This window comes from Anticarsia gemmatalis, chromosome Z (assembly GCF_050436995.1).
Source record: "Anticarsia gemmatalis isolate Benzon Research Colony breed Stoneville strain chromosome Z, ilAntGemm2 primary, whole genome shotgun sequence".
Taxonomy (NCBI): domain Eukaryota; kingdom Metazoa; phylum Arthropoda; class Insecta; order Lepidoptera; family Erebidae; genus Anticarsia; species Anticarsia gemmatalis.
In genome coordinates this window covers 6,038,384-6,062,845 of record NC_134776.1, presented here as the reverse complement: position 1 = coordinate 6,062,845, position 24,462 = coordinate 6,038,384, and the positions used below count along the sequence as shown (strand labels likewise).

The following is a 24,462-nucleotide window of genomic DNA, read 5'->3' as shown; positions in this document are numbered from 1 at the left end:
CCAGGGTTGTTCAAACTTCGAAAAACCGGTATTTAGTAACGGATTATCTGCAAAATCATCACGCAAAATACCGTACAAATAAAATAAATCGAACACAGAGATGAGCTCACGAGTATATTTTATTCTTTTTAATAATGCTGTAAAATGTTAATGTTCAGCTACAAAAGCTATTATTTTGGAGTAGAAATTCACGGTAAGGACGTTTTTACGGCTGTCACTGTATGTTGTAGAATACAGAAAAAAAAAATCCCAATACTGAGGTATACCTAAGCTTTTCTGATTTCAGTCAAAATCATATATATTATTTTCAATAAATATTATACAATTGCTTAGTTTTCAAAACTATCTGAATTAACTAGATATTAAGGTGTTTAATCACCAAGACAAAAGTGGAGGGCAATTTGTTCAGTTTTAATTTAAATTATGACTCAGCTGTCTACCGAGGATGCTGAATAAGAACTAAACGACCGGCACAACATAACAATAAAACAAAAATTAATAGTTTAATTTGAAGCGAATAAAAGTACGGAACTTGTTGACATATTTTTTTACTTCTAAACAGAATAAGCATTTTGTCATCTTATAATAATATATAAGGAGGAACTGGTGTAACTGGTAGCCGCTTTTTAAGCTTGGGTTTGTCAAATATTCTGAAGAATAGAGTGAAGGTACACTTTTCAATAATGGGGACAGTGATGTGGCCCGCTCTGGTTTTCCAAATCTAGGGCTTAGATGAACGGTGGATCTTAGGCGGGCCACCATTGCGGAGGTGATGATTTTGGTTTTCCTTAGGCAACTTTAAGCGTAGAATTTAACCCAGGAACACTAACGATTGTCATTACAAACTAGTAAATAATATTGATTCAAGATTTACCATACTAAGAGGACAGTGCATTGGAAAAGAAATTTGCCCCGGCATAAATTATACAGAAATATCGGTGTGTACCAACATGACACCGGTTTGAGCCCGGTCACAGTATTATTGTGTGTAAACAAAAAGTCCACTACAACATAGATACATGATTTTGGCACATCCACAGTCCTATTACATCCCGAACATGCCTCTACTTTACGTGGACTAGACCCTTATTAAATGATTTTCTTTACTGTTGCTGAACTTAATGAAATGACCCTATCTTAAAATAAAAAAACTTGGTTGTAATAATTTTGCCTGTGATTTCCGTATAACTGACGAATGAATCTGATTCTGAAGATTATTATGAACGTAGTACGGGCAAAGAACATACTTAGATACCTTAAAAATTGTTTATTTCTTAAGTTTTTAAGCCATCGCGTTTTGAACATATATGATGATACTACTTATTATTGACGAGAATAAAAGTAATATGCAGTTGTACTATTAAAATATATTTTTTAAATCAGCTCACTCGCTGCCAAGATTACTTTGAAGATATAAAAAAAATATGAACCAGACAGTACTATCCTCTGAATATTAGTCTATGTTAGGTCTAGGCTCTTCTGGATCAAATGGAAATATGAATCACATAAATGGTGCTGCACTAAAATAGTTATTCACAAAACAATCGTTTTATAATCAAGGCTCTTTTTTACATCGTAACAGTTTTGACAGATACGATTTTGTGTCAAACACCGATACAATCATTTTTACGGTAAATGTTAATGTCGAGGTTGCCCAACACTAGTTCGATGTGTTTATTGATTTTTTGACATGACTGCAAACTTCGGTAAAATCTAAACGGATTTTGAATTTTAACAAAAACAATAGAACATACGTGTAAAATAAACAAAATGCGGTTACTAACATATCAGGTATATCACAAGAATATATTCTAAAGGTTAATTAAGTTAGAAGTAAGAGTTTGTCATTAAAAATAATTACCTGCAATGTTCACAGTGAAAAATTTTAATTAGCGAAAATATATTTTTAGAATGTATTTTGATCATTACTTGAGCATAGTTAATTCTACGATTATTTTAAATAATTGCTTTGCGATTTAGTGTAGTTAAACGGGACGTGTCTGTGTATTTATAAATAAAACAAATACAATAGTTATTGATTGATATTGGGTATTTAATAAAATGTGGAGAATTTTACTGAAAGGTGTCTTCCTAAAGACTTCGTTTTCATACCAAAAATTATATTAGTTCATTGGTTTTTTTTTTGATATAGTAGCAGATGGTATTGGATACACAGAAAAGTGAATTAATGCATTTTATTAGCTTTATCAATTTACCAAATACTTTTTCAGATTATTATGTAGTATTATGAATTAAATTTATTTCATAAGTATATTATTGACACGAAAATATGGCTGTGTGTAGTCAGGGTGCTGTGCAAATATATTTAAATGGACGATCATTAATATGAAGCTTGCGTAAACTTTTGTTTAAACCTTGCTATGTTCCACTCTATTTCATTGTGATGCACATGCTAATATTTCAGGATTAATAAATCACAACCATGGCTCTCAAAGTCCAAGTTCCTGAGTTAAGATGCATGGAACCAGAGAATTACCGAAAATATTTTCGGGCTCTATGCTGGAGTGGAACTCGGTAAGTTTGAAAGATTTTTGTTTATGGCTGTGTAGCTTTTAAGTATTCAGTGACTATTAAGTCTTCAGTGTTTAAGATATTATTATATTAAAAAGAATAAAAAGCAAGAAATTGTTTCATTATTTTATACAGGTTGGCATTTTATTATTTTTAAACTTTTTCTAAAATCATGCAAAGTAATACCTACCCTTCTTATTCTCTAACAAGTGAAAGAGTTGTGGAATAACACCCTAATAGATTTAAATATGTACATGTTTTATTTGTGTTTTGGAAGGCATGTTGAATTGTGGGTCCTGACTATTATTTTCAAAGATTTTTAACAGTCGTCAGAAGCTTGAAAGTCTGACAAACAGTCGTACTAAAAGGTATCATGCTATAACCCAGGTAACCGGGTTGTAGAGGTCCGATAGGCAGTTGCTCCATGCAAAATACTATAAATTCAGCTGCATCTGGTAAGACTGGAAGCCATCTTCAAGATAGTTGGAAGAAATGCTAGGCTAGCTGAGATGCATGAAGTCAATTCTTTATGCCTCTTCATGTTTTACTATGTGCCTTAACAACAACTATTTACTATGATAATGTACCTATGTAGTATAGTAGTATAGAAATAGTAAAAGTACCTATGTAGTATAGAAATAACTAATGTTTAATATGGAAACTACTTATCAAAAACTCGTTAATTCAAATTATTGTGTTCCATGTAGATCCCTAAGCATAATTATAATAAACAGGCTTTACTTACGGTACATCTTTTGTTATAGGAAAGAAAAGAAATCCCAAAAGAAAATAGGCAAGAAAGAAAAGCTCCGAAGATTAAAAGCCAGTAATGCACTTGCTGTTTGCTATGCCCCAGCTTTACTAGGCAACCCGTCCCAATTTGCCGTGTATGCTAATGTACGGCGATCCATTCTCGCCCGCTGGAGACATCTACACAGCGGTGTGTCTGAGTTATCAGATGACAGCGATAATGAAGATTCTTCCTCACAGCTTCCATTAAACAAATTACCCAAGGTTAGCAATCTATCCTTACAAAACTAATAACAGAATAAAGTTTTGGAAATCTACTACAATGTTGGTTTGTTTACAGGTGACTGGTATAGGTCTTCGCACAGTTTTTGCTTTGATATCACAGGCAAGATTTACAGATGCGCACTTTTGCGAACATGCATTGAAAGCATTGTTGGACGTTTTACAAGGTCATGCACCTGAAGAACTGGCTCATGAGCCCACTGAAGTATGTGATTTACTTTCAATGCCTTGTCTAAATATCTAATTTCACATCTAATTATTTTTGCTCAATTTTGACATGATCAGATTTATGAATGACCTATTGTACTTTTAGATAATATCAAACCTCCATGCCATGTTAGTGGAGGTAGCCAGTGGGAGTGGACCCAGTGGTAAGATAGAGTTGCCAACCACACTTACAGCTCTAAGCAGTTCTTGCCTTGTTGCCTTATCTGTAGCTCGGGGCGAAGCTGAACTGATACTAAATGCTGTGGCATCTCTCATCATGTCTCCATCTGCACTCTCTGAGCAGTATCTTCAGGTGAGAATTAACATCAACAATGTGTACTACAGTAAACTACTGTTGTTGGATAGTGACCATGTGATAATGTGTTTTTATTTTTTAGGTACCTTCAAACTTAACAACCCTCCAACGGAGCGTCCAATCGGTTATACTCGGCACTCCGTCCCGCAACCAATGGTTGAACTATGGCGTCCCGCACCAGTCTCTGGTCACTAGCTTCCCTGTAGACCTTCCTACTACGCTCACTGCCGGCTCCTGTGAACTTGTAGTTCGCTCGCTAGTCTCCGACGGCTGCTTCCTGTACGTTTTTACCTCCAAAGGCTTACTCAAGATAGGCTCTGGCTACGGCAGTTCGATTAGGCAACACGTTTACTTATACAAGCCTGACTTCTTTGCTAGCGATCGACATGGCTGGCTAGGTTATTGTAAGGTACGTATTTCCAAGCTTTTTACTAATTTCAAAACTAGTTTACCTACTTATATTCTATGAATTGGGGCTTAATACTCTGTTATTTGTTACAGAATAAGCTATATCTTCGGATAGGCAGGAAAAAGACTGAAGTATATGAAATAGATAAAGAAACTTTGGAAGTGAGAAATATGGTGCGTTTAGAGCCTGGTCATCCGACACCGGTTGAGCCTAAGTCTGCCGTTTTTACTGACGGAAACTATTTAGGATTGATACTACTGACTAATTTCGTAAGTATTCAATAAAAACGTACTGTACAACATATTCTATTTTTTACTTACAGTACGATAGTGAAGTAACTATGACTAATAACTCATTACAAATGGTAATTTTTAGGATAATCTTACGATAAGGATGTACGACGCTGATGCATACAATGACAGGGCTGAATGTTCGACGAGCACAACATTGACATCACGTAAGGAGGTGAATGTGCATCTCCTAAGGCGAAGGACTCTCATGTTTGGCCGAAGTACTTTCGAGGACGGATTCTCACGGCGAAATCTTGAACTAGATGCTCCAATAGCAATGCAGATGGACGATTGTGATGAAGATCCACTTCTCAGTATTTATGGCGGACAAGACTTCGCACTGTTAACTACAGCTTCGGGAAAGGTATGAGAAAATATCTTTCATTACTTTTTATCACAACATTTTACAGGCTGTCTCATATAAATACAATATTATTTTATTATGACACGAGACAAAAACATGACAGCTATAAAGTCTGACAACAAGCATCTGAGGAAAGAATAATAGCAATCTAAAAAATAAAGTGTGCTTCTAAATAAACTACAGTTAAATATGTATGGCTACTGTGGAATTGCCTAGCGGTTCAGTTATTCAAAACATTCTTACTTTTAGGTATATTACACTGGCAAAGGACAGAGCTTAGGCTATAAGGCTGCTTCTCCACAAACTGGCCGGTGGACTCTAATGAAGGAAACAATATTCTCCAGGAACGAGGCACCCAATGTCAAGAGATGCAAAGTTATCCAAGTAAGTATTATTTCAATTAAATATACTATCATATTTGAATCATAAACAAGTGAATAAACAATAAAGGGTCTAAATTCATTGATCATATGTCACACATTTTGACACTGCAGAGACCTGGAGATATGGTTCTACTATTATCTTTTCTGTTTCTACTTGAGGCTGTGAATTATGCATCAATTTTAAAATGAACAACACATTGGAAAACTCTGTAAGGTTGTGCATTTCTAAAGAAATAAATTATGATTCATCTATTGACATACAAAAGACTTGAGCAGGATGTTCTTAAAAATCAAACATACCTACTACCTAATGATCACTACATAACTCTCTATAAAATATATTTACTTTCATAGGTGGCCGTTGGTCATGAGGGCGTCCACGCTATCCTGGTGTTGGACAACGGGTCCGCGTTATTCACAGGCGTCGCTCGTCGAGGAGAAGACGGGGATGCTACCAAACACCGTCGCACGCCGAAGCCTACGAGACCAAAGAAGATATTCAAGGTACATTTTTAAACATTGGTTTTTATTTTAACGCCATAATGCAATGTACTATCTCTATCTTCCTGGCTATACTCCCACCACCATATGGGACGAATCCCATATGGTGGTGGGGTCAGCCTTCCGTATACTCTCCCTCCACTCCTTGACGTCGTCTTTTTCCACCTCGCACTTTATTTTCACTCCCCAATTGTCACAGAAAGCGTGAAAAACACTTGAATAGTAGTTTTAACTCTGCAACCTGTAAGTCAACATTTTAGAATTAAAGTTCATGTTTTGATACTAAGATTTTAATATTTAGTACATAGCTGACGACGAAGCATGTTTCTTACAGAAGCAATATTGTTTTGCAATAATATTTTTTGTCTCATAGGCTGAAGGTCACCACATCTCGTACGCGGCGTGCAACAACGGTTCCACGGCTCTCGTCACTAGGCAAGGCTTGTTGCTCATGTACGGCAAAGACACGCAGCACTGCGACTCCGCGGGCCTCGTACTGGGCTTGCGGCACGAGAGAGTTATACAGGTGAGACAAGTCCCTAACCTGCCAGTGGGTAACTAGTGATGTATTTTTAAAACCACTCCTGCACATCTTAGTGCAGGAGTGGTTTCAAAAACACATCACAAGTGGACTGCTCTTGTGTCGGAGGACTTTTATAAACATACAAACAGCAGACCCAAAGTACAACAGACTAAACCCGAAACAATTATTTGTGGATCGCACAAATAATTGTTTCGTGTGGGAATCGAACCCACGACCTCCCGACGCAATGGTAGCGGCGTGGTGACGAAGGCTGGCTTAGTATTGAAACTTAATGTCTGACTTGCCTAGTTTTGTCAGTGAAGTCAATTACCATCTATTGTTTTCATTTATCATAAAGGGTTTTGATTGCATTTAAATCCTACTATAAGACCAATGTACCATGTATAAAATGTCAAATTGTGATATTGTTTCAGGTGGCGTTAGGTAAAGCACACGCAGTCGCTTTGACCAACTTTGGACAAGTCTACACTTTTGGCATCAACAACAAGGGCCAATGCGGTCGGGAATTTGGATACACCAAAGAGAGTAAGTTCTGTTTTCATATTCACTAGTCAATAGGCTTCAAAAATCTCACATTGACATTTTAAAATCCAGTTTTGAGTATTATCAGCTGGTAAAAGTGTTATCTTCTTCCAGAATTCTACGGTTCCCGCCGTCCTTCCCTCTCGACTCGCCGCAGTGAGAGCAAGGAGGAATCTCGTCTTTGCAGCGGGTCGCACACTTGGACCACTGACTACTGTCGAGTGTGCGTGCTGTGTCGCGAATGTACCGGCTTTTCTAGCGCGTGCCACTGCGCTCATCTGCCTAACAGAGTCTCTGGAGAGTAAGTTGTTTGTAACAACTTGCGTATATTTTTTGTGCTTCTATCAGTAGTTAAGAAGAATACTTTACCAAATAAATTACAACTACTTTTGGTTTAAAATAAAGAATGTAATTAGTTTTGTATGGTACTATGCACCTAAATTGTAGAGGTTCCAATATCTTTAAATAATACCATTCTTGTGACCAGAACTACGATGATTTTAGGCACAGATAAGTGGAAAGATTAGTGTAGTTGCTAAGATGAAACTTTTTACGTTGTCAGACAAACAATCCCAGTTTATCCCATACAACAGATGAGCCAATTGCGTATACCATAACATACTATTCATTTACATTATGTAGCTTAAACTCTAACTTAACTCTACTTATTGATTTATTGTCGCGTAGGAAATGCGGTTGCGGAGAAGGCGACAGTGGTTGCTCAGTATGCGGGGTGTGTCGTCGTTGCGCGGACGCGTTCGCTGCAGCGGGCAGACCCGAGCGAAACACCGTCACTACCGACCTCGACGACGATGCTGATACTTCCACCAGGGATGCTAGGACTGGTCAGTATAGTAGTTACACTATGCTATTGTTGGCCCTCAGGAGTTATTTTGTTCAAAGCTTCTGTCCAAGAGCTAAAAAGGGGATGGATATTGGTAATAATTGGTATCTTAGACTAAGATTCTCTACCGAAATGATGGGAACTTCAAAAACATTTTTAATCAAAGACTTCCAAGTTTAATATGTTTAGAAAATTTGAAAAAAACCCCAACCACGAGTTATCGTTAAAAAACTAACATTACCTGAAACCAGAGCATTTTATGTAGAGTTCATGAATTCCTCATTTACTTTACAAATTGGTATATTTATTTCTATACTCACTTTTGCCAATCTCCGCATCTAGACAAAGAGAACGTCCGTTTCTCTGCGTACGAGGGCCATGCGGGAGCTTCAGAGGGCGAGCGCGATGCCAGCATGAAGGTGAGCTGCCTGCCGCCGGCGCGGGTCGCCGTGCCCGGGGGACACCGCATCGTGGCCATAGCCTGTGGCCTGCATCATACTGTGCTGCTCACTGAACATGGTAAGTACTTTTAAATAATTGTACTTATATGCTCTTATTAGAGTCTAAGCAGGTCCAAAACCGTCCCTTCCTATTGGAATTAGTTTTGCATAATACACTGTACTCTGCAAATAGGAACTCGAATTCCTATAGGGACATTTGAATACGGCACATATTTATTTGAATTATTTCGACGTTCCTACTTTTGTGATGGCGTGGCTGAAGATGCGTTTAAGTTGTTATCTGAGCACTGACTAGCTAAATTATGAATAATGATTCTGGAAAAGTTTCGAACGGTCTCTTTTATCAACGATCGACATTAATAATAAATATCTTTTGTTCAGGTGACGTGTTAACATTTGGCTCGAACCAGTACGGTCAGCTGGGCGCGGGTGACATCGCCGCACATCATCGCATCGTGCGCGTGCGAGTGCCCCGCGCTTCTTCCGTAGCCGCCGGGAGTAACCACACCGTCGTGCTTACTAGGGAAGGAGAGCTCTACACCTTCGGCAGTTACCAGGTTTGTTATCCATATAATGTCTTTATGTGATACTTTTCTGTTTATTCACGGACTTTTACGATTCGGGCTGCTGTCTCTCTATGAACTACAGACCAATTATTTCTGTGAATCGATAGAAAACTTTGATGAATATGAACAAACTGAAAAGTACAATTATGTAAAGGTTAATAATTTAACATTGCTTGTACAAAACGTGTTTACAAATACAAAAAAATCTACCGTTTTATTTTACATTTTCGTATTCAACATTTCAAAACAAAACAGCAGCGAGCTGGCCCTCTTGATATTGCACATTTTACTATAAGATGAACAAGAATATTTAATCTCAATAAAATTACTCATATTCACAGAAAGGCGCCCTAGGCCGTCCTCGCATGGAGGAGCCGCCGCGTAACGACAGATGTCCGATCTGGTACGCGACTCCCGGCAGAGTGCCGCGCCTTGGACCTCGTCACTCTTGCAAGGCGATGTGGGTCTCTGCGTCCGGAGACCAGACCTTCGTGCAAGTCTCGCAGGCGCTCATCAAGACTGACACGCTGTTCAGCTCAACTATTACTGCTAATAATAACAGTATTGGTTAGTATTTTGGCCTGTTGATATTTTTTTTAAATACATAGTTACATGGCGAGTGTAATGCCATGATACTTTTTTCAGCTTCTCCCTTACATTGTAAGGTTATGTTGTGGATGACCGTTCTGCAAACTTTAACAATATGAAAATTGTTTTTAGTGCGGGAATTATCTTTGGAAATGTGCTGACGTTGATAAATTAACAAACTCCGTAACTATTCTTCGTTTTTGTTAATAACATAATACCTTGGGTTACAACATGTAGACGAATTATTGCAATGAAATATTAACAAAGCATTTTTTCCACATACTAAAGAAAATTTTTATTTCCAGTAATCCTCCCGAACCGGCCAGAGCACACATTCAAATGCATCACAATAAACAAGACGGATGGAACTTGCAACGCTTGGACAGGTCCCGAACAAGTGGACTTTGTCAACACCCTAGCGTGCATCGACCCGTTATACGACGTCCTTTGGTGCTATCAACCACAGATGCGTGTGATGAAGTGCTACAACATCCTTGCATTCGACTCCCACAAGATACAAAGATGCTGCAACGCAGACTCAGACGGGTATTTCGGCGAAACGGAATTCGAATACCCGAATTACGGAAGCATGAAACGATTGGAGGACTTTAAGAATTTAGAGAATTTCGACATGACGTTCAACAATGAGACTAGGCCGACTGAAAACGTGGCGTTATCCAATATGTCGGTGTTGAACCAAGAGCTTGCAATACCTTCGGCGCCTGGCTGTTCAGTGACGAGGATGCACGCAGCGTTGCATCTACTTGGGTGTCTGGATTCCTTAACGTATGCTCACGATCTAAAGTAAGTATTCCTTTCGTTTTTTAACTATTCCTTGGTTTACTTTTTTAGTAAAGTTTCCCAGCCACTCTGTTTCTCTGTCTCTCGGTAGAAGACCTGTGCCCAGCAGTGCAGTGTGACAGAAATCAACAAACTCAGTGCTTGTCATACAAATCATAGATATTGTCTATCGCGCTGTTCAATGCTTAGTGGGCCTACCACATACAAATGAACAGCTAAATCTCGAGTTGCTAGCTGTATATCCAGTGTAGTTTAAGTAATATTTACTTCTCCTAGCCGGTTATCGGCTATGGGCGGCCAATTTCATTAAAACAAGGCAACAATATGGAAGTTTATTTGTAGTGTGCAAGTGTGTGCACAATATGAAAGAATATTCTTTATTCTATCACTCTGATAGCCTGATGGGACTAACAAGACCGGTAAGAGGTCAGCGAATGACGGGCAGCGTCGTGCTTTCCGAGGCACGGACCGTCTGCTACCTATTCAAATTCAACGTTAAAATATTGTTTTTGGCCCAGCTCTGTAGCAGTCGCGTAAACTACCGATGCGTTACAGGAGCAGTCAGAAAGTCTATGGCCAACAGTACCGCTAACCTGTACCATTTTTAAATGATTGACAAATTTTAACAGCATAGCTTATACGATCTAAGTATTTTTAGATTGAATCAAGTGGAGTGCAAGAGGGAGAGCACGCCGTCGCCCGTGATTCCTGTGAAAGAGGACTTCCTGACGGTGAACAGATTCGACAGCCACGGCGGAGGCTGGGGCTACTCCGGTCACTCGGTCGAAGCTATTCGCTTTATGTGCGATACTGATATATTGTTGGGTTAGTATTTACAGTTTGTCTTGTTCTTTAACATAGTATTGTGAAATGTTTTATGGTTTTGTTAGATTTTTAAATTTTTACGTTACTACCAAATTTATGTTTTATCCACAAATTGCTATTTGCTCATTATAAAAGAAGTAAGTCCCCACCACATAGAGTATCCTAATGTGCAGACCAAAGTTACTTGTGACCATGTTTTGTTTTGTAAAACAATAAATAGTCTGGTGATAGTTTGTGGCCACAGCATTAATTATTAGTAAGACTTTGTGCCCCCACGAAACACTGTAAAACTGTTAATTCAAAAAGTAAAATAGGGTTAAGGTGCTTTGTGTAAATGTCTATTTTGAATACCAATGCCTTAATCATAAAATACCCTGTGCTTTATCAAAATAAAACAACATTAATTATTATTTCGCAGGTGGTATTGGTCTATTCGGCGGTCGCGGCGACTACACAGCTAAGATCAAAGTGTACGACATTGGCGTAGAAGGTGGAGACCAGGAAGGTGACGGCGAGCTAATTGCCGAGAGCGAAGAAATTGTGTATGAGTGCGCGCCCAGGGACCGCTTCCCTATGCTGTTTGAATCACCTGTACCATTGATGGTAAATTTTGTCTAATTATTATTTTACTGCTGAAGTTACCTTATGAATGTGATCACTGATCACCTTTGTAGTGAACTAACTGACTCACGAATATGACTGTGACAGGTTTAGAAATTCTTGAGTCTGAATCCTGAGTTGCACCACGTAACGTTACCTGCAAACATCTTACTGATTTGGTTACAAATGCATGTTTTGGGCACATATTATTTTTTATAATCTAAACGAAAGTTCGAATAAATGGTTTTTATAGTTTAAACATTGAATTAACGTATTGTCCTATAAAATTTTGTTTTTCTTTCTCCCACAGGCAAACAGGTGGTATGTCGCATGGGCATGCATCAACGGACCTTCGTCAGACTGTGGATCTTCCGGCCAAGCGATGGTCATCAACGACGAAGTAGGCTTCCACTTTAAAACTTCCAAGAAATCGAACAATGGCACTGATGTCAACGCCGGCCAAATACCTTGTCTGTTCTACAACACAGTGAGCCCGGACCATTCCGCGCCGGCGAGGATAGTAGACCCTGGCGAACCGATCATACAGCTCACAAAGAACTTATCAAGAAAAGTAACCGTGCCCTGCTTTAGGTCACTGATTACGCTTCTGCAATGGAGCTGGACCACATTCAAAGAAATAGTACTAGAGACTAATGGTCTAGTCCCCATCAATTACCAAAAACTCACAGTCATGAAGCATCAGAAACGACTGGTATACGTCATCAGAGCGTGCCTAAGACTGGTAAAATCTTACATCAATGAGATATACCCGCAGAATAATAGGAAGAGGAACTCTCATGAATACATGTCGTATTTTGAAGCGATTGCGGACGTGAGGAATCTAATCCAGCTTATTTTATCTGATGCCACGCCGACCTGTTCGATGTTGCCGAGGAAATCTGGCAAGACTAAAGCACATAGAGTATGCTACGTACAGTTTGCTTTGGAAATGACGTCTTCTATATTGAAAGAGGCTCATGAGACGATAACTGCGTGCTTCCACGCGTTCTTCCCTACACCCACTCTCAAGTGGAATCATTTGTGTTCCTTACTGTTTAATGTGAAGGTAAGTAAAAAGCCATTCATCATTTTTTGTATCGTACACTTGAAATCTAAATTAAATTGCAATAGAAATAAAATAAATGTGTGTGACTTAAGTAACTTAATATCTTTCTTCTGTACAATATTTGTATCTTCTGTCACTTTCTCGTTATAAAATTTTTCCATTTCCGTTGCCTACTATCTACCAATCTTTTAAGGTTATAACTATAATTTCTGTGTCATAAAACTAAGTCTAAATGTTGTTCACAGGATGGCATAGTACCGCCCGCACAGATCCGCGAGCTGACTTCCACGTGCGCGGCGATGTGTGCCTCGCGCAGTCTTCGCGATGTACTGCAATACGTCGTGCCCGTCACTCAGAATTCACTTATGACTGGCGAGAATCGACGACCTGATAGCAAGGTAAAAATCTTCAATACATTTTGTTTAGGCAGCCATACAGCATAGACGCACGGATGAAATTCTATCGTAACGACAAGATGTTATATTATTATGTCCTATGGGAGTATATTGCTCGTAAAGGAATTGGCCATATGCAAATCAATACTGTAGACTGAAGATGTCTGCCGTTGCAGCACATGCCCTTTTTGCCATGAAGACTGCATCTAAGGATTCATTCACTTCAAATTAAATTCTCAAATCGTCTGCCACTGTGGCTTTCAATATTTCCTTCAAAATACTATAAATAAATAAGTACTAGTCCCTATATTATTAGTTTCCTAATATTCTTTGCTTTGTGTGCAGTTACTGAAAGACGTTCCGTCGAAATCAGCGACGGTTCCACGGTCGTCTCACGCAGCGAAGCCACCGCCCGTACCTCCGCGATCAAATAATCGTGAGATTCAAAAGGTAATATTATGCTACATTTTATTAGAACTTAATATTATGAACCTTAAATATGTATTATTACTCGGGCTTGTGAAAAAGCAGTGAGTGGAATTGGGCTATCATGAAAAAGAAGTTTATGGAATTTTATCTCCAGAAAACAACGAGTTTGTCCTTATAACACAGATTTGCAATAATGTTATAATCTATTCTCAGGCGCCAGACACAACAGAAACCAAGCCGAACCACGCGGACTGGCATCTACTAGACGTAATACCGCGTCTACTAGACATTGTGATGATTCCCATCAAGCAACAGATGATGACGCGACAATGTGGTCAGCCACACGATCACGGCGAGATCAAACAACACGAGTTGCTTTCAGACTACTGCTGCAAACTTACTGCTAGGATCGTCGGCGAATTGTCCTTCAGCGCTACTAATATAAGGGTGCGTTTTCGCATTTGTTTATTCTGAGATGTACAATCTTTCTTTACAAGCATTTAAACCCTCGAATTAAACAAGGAGGTTTGCTTTTGAGATTAACAAAGTTGATCCAATGTCCAAATGGTATCTTCACATGACTAAAGAATCTGACATTGATGTCGGCCTCGTAATTCCAATATCTTAATTTTGGGCTTCAATTTTTTACTTGCAGCAATGTCTCCAGCTCTCTGCTTACTACGACTTTTCGAAAATTATTTTATGAAACTAGTATCTAAGGGTTCACTATGTTTTAGGAGGACTTGGATACGAACACGGTGAAGCACATAGTAACACCGTCTCGGTTCATGCGCGTGAATCAATCTCGCGCATGGAACACTGGTAACGGTAGTCCAGACGCGATCTGTTTCACCGTCGACCGGCCCGGGATAGTCCTCGCCGGTGTCTGCGTGTACGGCGGCCTCGGCAACTATGAGTACTCCCTCGAACTACTGCATGATGTACGGGTGAGTTCCGGTTTTAGTTGTGTGAGTTTGCACCTTCACGTAAGTTCAATCGCATGATCACTTTGCACACAACACGGTAATTGAGCGTTTAATTTTACGTACGTACTTGTATGATTGAAGCGTATTCGTGTACGGACGCTTTAAGTATTGCTTGTAAAAATTATTATTAGTGTACTGATGTTTAAAAATACGGTGTAAAAACGCTCTATTTAGAAAAACGTGCACGAACTAAAACGAAATATTTTACTTTAAGAACGTAGATAATTATAATTAGTCGTTAATTAGATAAATGTTTAGAACATAGTTCACGAAATAGATCACCGCTTACCACAAACTCGCTTATGTAAATAAAAATTGGAATAGTTCGTTGTATTAAAACTGTTTAAAGAATCATTTAACATGAGTTATTGTAACTGTAGCAGTTGCGGTCCAACCCGGACGAGGCGAACCCCACACACTGCTGGGTGAGCGTGGAAGTGGCTCACGGTTCCTTCTGCGCTGCTGACTGCCAACATGACATGGTGCAGCTCAAGTTTGACCGACCCGTGCCTTTGAAAGTAAGTGTATTCCCTCGTTTTATAGACTCTTCTACATGGACAAAAGCATTACTCTTATAGCGTATCCTTGATCTTTAAGCTACACGTTGTCTTTACATAAGAATTAATTTGTTTTTCAATACAGACGATATTTAAAAAAACACCAAAACCAGAAAAATTAGGCGCTATTGGTCTCTACTGCCTTTTTTAGATAATCAAATCTTGTGGTAATCAATCGAATCCTCAGTTTACCGTGACAGTTTATAATTTTTTATGTATTTTACTTTCACAGGAGGATCTCCGCTACGCCATAAGGTTATGTAACCATGGCGGTCGCACAGCTAACGGTGACTGCGGCTTGCCTTCAGTGAAAGGCCCTGACGGCACTACCTTCAGATTTGCTTCCTGCTCCCTGAGCTTCAACGGCACAACACTGGCCAGAGGACAGATCCCCTGTCTCATATATTATGGGTAAGAATCAAAGTCCATACCAAAATATACAATTTAGTAGTAAACATACGTATACATAAAAACGCTCCTTTTTCACATGTGGGAAGGCGAGATATTAGAGTAATATAAGGGGTGAAATAAAGTCGATTATAACTAGTACTGAAATAATAATAGAGTTCATAACTTCATCGTTCATAACTATCTTACAACCATATTAATTAAAGGAGCACAGAATCAAGAATTTTACCGAGATCGTAAATGACTCGTGTCATAAAGTTTAAAAGTCAGCAAATGAAATAACCCGACCCTTTATTGAATGCGATCAGCACAGGAGTATACTTCAAGCCTTTTAATTTAACTACTTCATATTTATTCCAGCACTTCAAAAACACTATCAAACTCATCAGAAAGCGCGGATAGTTTGATAACCGCGTTACGTGGAATCACTATCCATGTCGCTTCGATAGTTATGGAGCGTGGGGCGGAACTGTTCTGTATGTTGCGTAACGAGCTGACGGCCGAGGACTTGAGGAGAAACGCCTCTGTACTGCAACAGTCGCCCGCTATCAACGTACTCATACCGTACACGCTGGCCAACTTGGAAGGACTTGATGATTCTAAGGTGAGATTTATCTGCGCTATTATAAGTGGATTCTATGAATGCTTGCTCAGAAGCATGGTTGCTCTACTTTTACACGTTAGCTGGGTAAAGTTCCAAGCTTTTAAAATTATGTGGTCGGTATATTGACATGGCCTATGTTGAGCAGTTGAAAATTAGCGCTGGAATTATTATTATAATAATGATGTGAACAGGCTACAGTGGTAAATTTTTATATAAAAGAGATATATGTGAGAATTATAAAATTGATGAAATGATGAATGATGAAAATTGATTTAAATATATACGAAAAGTTACATTATAACATACACACTTAGTAACCAGCTAGTTTCAATGCAAGTATTTTTATATTTCAGAGTGTAATCAAATTACTAGAGATGATCCACAAATTGCTTCCACACGTCGCAGCAATGAACTTACTAGTGCCGAGCGTCGAAGAGATGACGACCACAACTGGCCACAACTACACGTGGGTTGAAAGTGACCATCCTTATAAACAAGCCACTATTACTAATATGAGGTAAATATTATAAACTATTTTTTTTTAACGAGAATTATTAAGAAGGAAAATAATATTATGATTCTTGAGTTTCTAAGAGTTTTGACTAATTGAGTTGTGACGAGTATGGCGCCTTTAGAAATGCGGTCTCTATTCAACAAACCATTGCTTATTTCATTTTTCGCTCCCACTCGAAGAAACGGTTGACTCATTGTGGTTTAGGTCACTTCGGGATCTCTGAAGTCTATTCAATTCTCCGCTTCAAAATAGTCGAGTGTTGAAGCCTTTAGTCTGTTGTTAAACTCTAGATTTAGTTTACACGAACAAATAAGAACCATTTTTTTAACCAAAATGGTTTTATATAATCACGTCAAACCTAACTCATCCCTTGAGAGATGAATACATGCTTCAAATTTCATTACAATTTCTTATCTTTCTCCAGGGTACTATTTCCTTCAAACGTATCATGGGTCGTGTTAGAAATGGACCCGCGCAGCGTGACGGCTCAGCCGGAAGACTCGCTGACAGTGTATGCAGTAGCGGGCACGCCGCGCCACCGGTGTCACTGCGCCAATGACGTGCGAGTCTCTGACCCGCCCTTCAGAAAGGTATATAAGGTAGAGGATCGTCCATCATTCATCTCATTCATAATTTCCTTCTGATTTTAATCGTGCGTTCTAAGAAGTTTTATCTTTGTATAGAACTTTAACTTTAATTAATTTCTCGAACTACTAGTCCAAAGCTACTACTCTGATTAACTATGGAAGTAGTAACGTGTGGATAAGACTTTTTGGAACGCAATCAATGAAATTGTAAAGTTACTAAAAGTTTTTTAACTCATTGTAATATATGTAAGAAATTGCCTCTCGTATGCTGGGAGATCAATATTCAGCCAAAACTATTGAAGATATAAAGGTTGCAAATGCCTGCTAGGTAAAACAGTTAGAATTGAAAATAAAGGTACCTATCAATTGACAAACCTGCATTACAAGTTACAGTATAAAGAGTGTTTTAATTTGGAAGTAGTTTAATTTACTATATCACCGTCAATGTTTTACCGTCATTCAACAGCACCCATCTAGCTGATCATTCATTAGTGATCATATAGAGTGCTAGCGAATCCTTATGTAAATAACTAATAGATTATAACATATTGCAGATAGAACTTAGTTGTTTTTTACAACTTACACAGTTTCAGTTGCAATTCTTTTCGTTTGTATTTCTTTTAAATACGAAGCGGTGTTAATATTTTCTTCCAAATATTTGTCTAACTCTAGTGTAAATAATATAAGGCTGGCGTGAGAATCAAGATGACCATATAGTAATTGGATACGCAAATCAGGCGATAGGATGATTGGAAAATTGTGGGGGAATTACTATTTGAATATATTTTTGTATAACTGAGGTTTTCTTTTAAGATATTTTTATTTCATCTCGGCATTGAGATTTAGGATATTTGAGTTGACGAACATAAACGATCTATTTGTATAAAACTTTCGTTTCTGAGTGACTGACTAATTAAGCAACGCACAACCGATACTATTGAACGCAAGAAGTTGAAATATATGTTCCTTTAGAGAGGGTAGAGGAGTAATACGAGACGATTTTTGGAAATTCCACTTCGAAGGGGTGAAATTCTACGCGAACAAAGTCGCGAGCGCAATGTTAGTATATTATAATGTACTTCAAAAACAGTACATTAGCACCAAGTGCGCTAAAGTCAGACTTCTAATAATATTACCTGGCGATACTCCAACAATAAACAATTTAAATACACATTTATATTCTCTTGTATTTACCGTTACACCACAAATATTTGCATACAAATTGCGGCATTATATTTGCGAAAATGATGTATGATGCCTTGTACTTCGTATTGCTTATTAAGGTAGAGGAAATTTTTGTAGCCATGAGTCCACATTAGTCAAAAAGTAAAAAGTAGTTCGGGATTGTGACCAAAGAAGTGAAAGCAATAAATGATCTTTATAACTGTGGGGCCAAAAGTTGAGCAGTTCGATATTCATGGTCAGTGCGATTACTTAAAATTAAGCTGCATCTCTAACTTTATATTTCCCGACTACACTTAAGACAATTAAAGAAAGAACAACGTAGAATATCAGAACAGTACGCAGAACCAATATCAGGTGACTTAAGCCCTTATTCTCCTACCGGTCCGGCTGTGTGTATGTTTGTATTAATATGTATGGTAATTACAGCGCGTGGTCCAGCTGTCCACGGAGGGCGAGGTGGAGGAGCTCGGCGACGATGCTGATGCAGACGTGCTGTGCATGCACTACAACTGCACGTACGTCAGTGTGACGCCAAGGCTTGCTAACAAGTGAGTAACCCTCTATTACATCATCTTAGAAAAAAAAATGTTTACTTATTTAATAGGGTAATTGGATAGTGTGTGACCCAAACAACCCTCGTGCCTCAGGCCTCACAAACGAATTAAGTGAGCACATCATAAATAGCACTTTTTCTTAGTTTATTTACAAAGCTCTTGTCATATAACACTGAGAAATGTACGAGTTTTAATTCAAAGTTAAAAAGTCTCCGTAACTAACTCTTAGTTGAATATCATCGTTGTACAGCAACAGTTTCTTTCCTTGTCAGAGTGACTTCTTAACATTGATCTATAAGTGTTAACGATATCTAGTTGAATTTGTAATGAACATCTCTATTTGTTTCAGCTCCAATGATTGGCCACAAAAGGCGCTCCTCGTACCAGGGAACGAAGTAATCTTCTCCCTTGAAACGGCGTCCGACTATCTCAATGAATACAAAACTAATAAGTAAGAATATTAAAAATTATATAATCTATTAATATACCCGTCATATACGAGTACATAATTTGTTTGTATTTCTACGTAATAATAGTAAGTGAATATGTTTTAATCTAGACTCTATATAGAAGAAAACCGAACCGCACTAGTCCGATAACGACGAAATTTCTTCCAAGACTTCAAGATCCACAGCCTTATAGAAATATTTCGACATAACAGTGACTAATGACTCCTATAAGTCTAATTTACACATAATTTGCTGTTACGTCTTTCAGTTAAATGTACAATATTGGACAACTCACACACGGTCATTTATTTTCGAACTAAGGAGAGCTTGTACTTAACCAAAGAACTGGTAAAAATAATATGGAAATTAACTATCTTTTTTTGCTACATAGTGAGGACAATCGTTACGGGTTCCGTTGCCTCTGCGTTGGTTACGAAGACACTCCACTAACAACCCAGCGTCAAGGCTTGGTCGCGTTAGAAATGGAGCTCGTATACGCTGGAGCTGCGTGCGCTTCACGACTCCTCGCACCTGACCTAGATATACCACCACTGTCTTTTTGTGAGTATTGTATCACTATTCATTACATACGTACATTAAATCAAACTTGTAATGCCTGTTTCACCAGTAACAATGTTAGTCGTATGCAATAGGGGACCCCTTAGCCATAAAGTACTACTACTACAATCTGACTGAAATTAAATAAGACCAATATCACTTTGTCCGATCCGGGAATGGCACCCGAGACCTCGTCGCCGGTATTTGTATACACTTTCGCTCAGATTGCAGTGGCGGACATTTTATTAATTATTTTCATGATAAGTTTACTCGATGAAATTAAAATGATTGAAATGTATCAGAATTAAAGCATGAATAACACAATAAAATTCGTTAATACGTCACGGAGATGCGAATTGCGTAACTTCTAAAAGAAGAAGATATGACGAGCGCATTGTTCGGAAAGTGCAAAATTTCAAAAATATTTTGTGAATTAGGTTTGGTGAGAGAGGAGTTGGTTTGGTCCTTGTGTTTTAGGAGACATTCCAAACACATAAATAATTTATGATAGTGATACAACTTATCTCTTGTGTCCTTCACCCACGGTGTTATCAGAGTAAACCATAAAATCTGTAAAGTATTCGCGTAATAAATTTTTAAGTCATAATTGGTACACATCGTTGTACTAAATTCATGAATGGACACACTCATCGGCTGCGGTTACTGAACAACTGTATCAATGAATTTACACAATTACTAATATTGTTCTTCTATTTCATGAGAATAATAATTTCATTATTGCAGCGCTAGAACAAAACAAGCCAGTCATTATAAATATTCCACTTATGGCTTATTTATTAAGGTCAAAATTTTATTGAAACAGAAACACGTGGGCGTTGTTTTATTCTCGTTCGTTTTATTAATATTGATTTATGTAAATAGGTTTATAATAATATGTATGTTGATACTTTTTAGTCTATCTTTTGAGATCTGGTTTTGCGAAGATGCTTATCGTGTTAATGCCGTGTTATCTGGTAATCACACATTGTGCGCTTTCTCGCTAATATTCGGAGTTAGCGCCGTGACTAGAATAACGTCGGAACAGGTGTGACCCACCCATTGTGGTTTTGTGAACATTCCTGGCATACTAATAATCATTTCCTTTTTTATGCTATAGTTCAGTAACTGTTCTTTAAGACTGTGATTTTCTTTAATTGACCATTGAAAAGTAAAACACAAATCTAGTCGTGTCTTATATTGAAAATATACATTTACGATTCGCTAACCAGTGTGTCGAAAAATAGTAATTAAGTAGTTTCTTATAGATTGAAAATGTCTATCAAAGATTTGCTATTTCTGCAAAGAATAGTATAAATGCAAATAAAAGATGTATTTGTTATCCAACTATGGTTTTCAAAATCTTGGTATTTCCTCTACTGGTAGATAAAGAAACACTACTTTTATAACTTTTATTCACTAACATAAAAAATTACGAAGAGAGCCTACAAACCAGTTTGAGATAAAATCAAGAGCTTCTCTTTTTCATAATAACAGAGGAATAAGCAGTTATATGTTCCAACGGACAAGTTAGCCTTGTAAAATATATTATTACGTCTATACCTCGATCTTTCCGCAATTATTATACAACAGCTATGTTTATATTTTCTTTATGAGTAAACATTATTATAGAACTATTCACTATAAAACCGCACCATAAATTATCATGTTATTGAACACTAGACAGGTTTAAATTAATATACAATTAGAAAGAGCCCTTGAAGTTCCTTGAATTTTATATCGAATGTGTCATGCTCATTCTTTGAGATAACATTTCATTCATTTTCCTTAACCATTGTAGCATTATTTCGATATATAAATTTTTCATCCCTTGCCCATAGCCAGTTGCGCTCACCGGTCGGTAAATGATCTGTGGGTTAAGCAACCCCTGGCGCGGTCAGTCCTTAGATGGGTGACCGCATAGTGGTATTTGAACAGGGCGTCTCCGTGCTTCGGAGGGCACGTAAAAAGTCGGTCCCGGTTGTTGTCACTAAGATAACTGTCGTTAAGCCACGTCAAAGGCCTCTCAGGCGGCTTGAACAACTTTGACACTAGGTTGACCACTTACCATACGACAAACAAACAAACATCCCTTGACCACACATACAATCGAGTATTTATTCGAACATCGATTTGCTTATGTCTAATGTGTATTTATTTCCACAGCGACTATAGTGGAAGTGCAAGTCCATGCTATGGCTGGCGGCAGTCCCATGGGAGTGGAGTCTGAAGTCCCGCAAGACGGTAGCGAAGCGCTATTCCTATCGCGGGGATTGGAAATTTCTTCACCGCCAACAATTCACCATGTACTAGACGGACAGCCTCTTCTGCGGTAAGTAAATTAGTTTGTAGCTTTATCTTTACAGGTATTTGTATATTATGAAGAGAATCAAGCATTCGACATACCTGTGTTATATGATTTGTGTGTTTTTGAAGATGGGGTAACTGACTATGACCAAATTATTAATTCTATTAGGCCTTTTATCATCTCTAGTCATCGTTAGATAATGAAATATGTATAAGGTAAGAGTTTATTTTGGAAAGTTTGTGTTGTCTTTGAAAGTTTACGAGAAAATGATGGAAAATATGAGATTATAATTATATGAGCTGAATAGAATGTTATTTGAGGGGAAGAAAGCCATGTTACGAAAGCAGTTGTGTGAATCAAAGTTAGCGGCTCGTGAGGAAAACCGAAATAAAGTTAACTGGATAGTGTGAAAGATACTTCTTGCAAAAAAATCTGATCGCGAATGAGTGAAACAAAGACGATGGTTGATAGACATGAGTGGAAGAAAATAATAAGTTTCGAGTGCCATATAAGCCATCGAGTGTAGTGTGGTATAAGTTCAAATAAAAATATAAAAATATATTTTGGTCAAGTTCATTTAATTGTTAATTTTGGTCAAGTCATATACCCTAATCTTTAGGTCTTTCAGGTTTTTCGTCGAGAATTTTGTACATACAGTATCTGTTTATAAAAATATAATGTTATCATTATAGTCAAGCAACTTAGGAGAAAGCCGGAGTATGCATATGTAGTCAGATTTCAGGTTGTATTAACAGAAAAACATACTCTTAGGTATTCTTACCACTAAATTTTGGGGAGTTTTCGACATCTTTGGAGTCCTTAAGTCAAGACCTAAGACATTACATAGCAAGTGAATGCTAGTAAAAAAACAAATTGTGATTAATTCGATCTGTTAATAACAAATATTGGTTAATCTTAGAGATTACTGGTACGATTAATTAAAAACGTATTTTAAGCAAGAATCAAGGAACAGTCTGCTTTATAAGTCAGCGGGCGACTGAAACTTTAAATCTTAGATGACTTCGCCTACTGCATACCCCGACTCACTACTAAGTAGTATGACTATAATAATTCTTGTATATAATATTTATTTATAGTAAGGCCAACGAGAGGACACAATGATTTTAAATTAAAATAGGCAATAGCTAGTCATTTAGATCTATGTCTTATTAGAATCGTTACACAGTAGCGTCATAGTTACCTCATATACAGTCTCTTGGTAAAAATAGATCTTTTAAAATAATGAATATGTTAACTTCTTTGGTAGCAGGTAAAAAAATATTAAATATGTATTTTTAAAGAGCCAAATAATTATGATATTGAATTAAAAGGTCACGTAGTATTAACTCTGCATACCTATGGTTACTTAAGCGTAGCTAATTTTATGGTAAGGTGCGGCGTAAATAAATGCTTAAATTGAATGTTTGAAGCTAAGTTTCCTTGCTATTTATTAGTATAAACAAATACATGTGTGTAATATTGTCTTGTTATCTAATTGTCCTCGTAATTAGAACATATTCCTATAGAATCTTGACATGTCTTATTGTTCCCATATAGTTATCTTGACCAGTTTTACACAAATAGTTAGTTAGTTCTCCATTTTCCAGTTGTACTAAAATATAATAATTCCTACTAATAACTTTATGGTATCGCGTATTTTCCTTACCTTAGTTTCATCTCGCTGGCCTTACATTTCTTAACACGCGCGCTCGTGATTTATGAAGAGATCATTTACTATCAATATTTATAATGTCAACAATTATTATATAAGTGCAAGTAAGTAACAGATAAAAAACATGTTTATTATTCGGTGATTTTATTATAAAAAATATATTTTAAGTTCGTCATGTGAAAGAAATCATTACATCTCGTTTCATTATTTGTACCAAACAAACCCAGTAGTACATAGTTTATATCAAACGTGCGGCAAATGAAACAAATGATAATCAAGGCGCTATAATGTGGTTTACTAATATAATACCAATATTATCTCCAATGATGGCGTTCGATCTATTAATCTGGTGCATTGAGATATCCGCATGCATGTTATTGTTTCTATTTATGCTCATCTGTAATAATA

General features: G+C 37.6%; 1 protein-coding gene across 1 annotated transcript in view; it reads left to right on the top strand.

The window, feature by feature from the left end:
* Positions 1–1,655: 1,655 nt before the first annotated feature.
* Positions 1,656–24,462, top strand: part of hiw (MYC binding protein highwire) — a 115,800-nt gene continuing 92,993 nt past the window's right edge. Inside the window, exons 1-34 of the mRNA XM_076134814.1 lie at positions 1,656–1,791; positions 2,426–2,535; positions 3,297–3,546; positions 3,623–3,769; positions 3,878–4,084; positions 4,170–4,496; positions 4,589–4,765; positions 4,872–5,150; positions 5,400–5,534; positions 5,888–6,037; positions 6,408–6,560; positions 6,992–7,103; positions 7,215–7,401; positions 7,788–7,945; positions 8,287–8,463; positions 8,787–8,962; positions 9,313–9,538; positions 9,865–10,363; positions 11,010–11,185; positions 11,604–11,788; positions 12,096–12,851; positions 13,097–13,249; positions 13,592–13,696; positions 13,889–14,122; positions 14,413–14,622; positions 15,042–15,179; positions 15,451–15,629; positions 15,987–16,230; positions 16,584–16,747; positions 17,169–17,334; positions 18,943–19,064; positions 19,420–19,521; positions 19,911–20,080; positions 22,241–22,406. Of these exons, the coding sequence (XP_075990929.1) occupies positions 2,444–2,535; positions 3,297–3,546; positions 3,623–3,769; positions 3,878–4,084; positions 4,170–4,496; positions 4,589–4,765; positions 4,872–5,150; positions 5,400–5,534; positions 5,888–6,037; positions 6,408–6,560; positions 6,992–7,103; positions 7,215–7,401; positions 7,788–7,945; positions 8,287–8,463; positions 8,787–8,962; positions 9,313–9,538; positions 9,865–10,363; positions 11,010–11,185; positions 11,604–11,788; positions 12,096–12,851; positions 13,097–13,249; positions 13,592–13,696; positions 13,889–14,122; positions 14,413–14,622; positions 15,042–15,179; positions 15,451–15,629; positions 15,987–16,230; positions 16,584–16,747; positions 17,169–17,334; positions 18,943–19,064; positions 19,420–19,521; positions 19,911–20,080; positions 22,241–22,406 (6,722 nt within the window). The 5' untranslated portion in view covers positions 1,656–1,791; positions 2,426–2,443. The remainder of the gene's footprint in view (positions 1,792–2,425; positions 2,536–3,296; positions 3,547–3,622; positions 3,770–3,877; positions 4,085–4,169; positions 4,497–4,588; positions 4,766–4,871; positions 5,151–5,399; positions 5,535–5,887; positions 6,038–6,407; positions 6,561–6,991; positions 7,104–7,214; positions 7,402–7,787; positions 7,946–8,286; positions 8,464–8,786; positions 8,963–9,312; positions 9,539–9,864; positions 10,364–11,009; positions 11,186–11,603; positions 11,789–12,095; positions 12,852–13,096; positions 13,250–13,591; positions 13,697–13,888; positions 14,123–14,412; positions 14,623–15,041; positions 15,180–15,450; positions 15,630–15,986; positions 16,231–16,583; positions 16,748–17,168; positions 17,335–18,942; positions 19,065–19,419; positions 19,522–19,910; positions 20,081–22,240; positions 22,407–24,462) is intronic.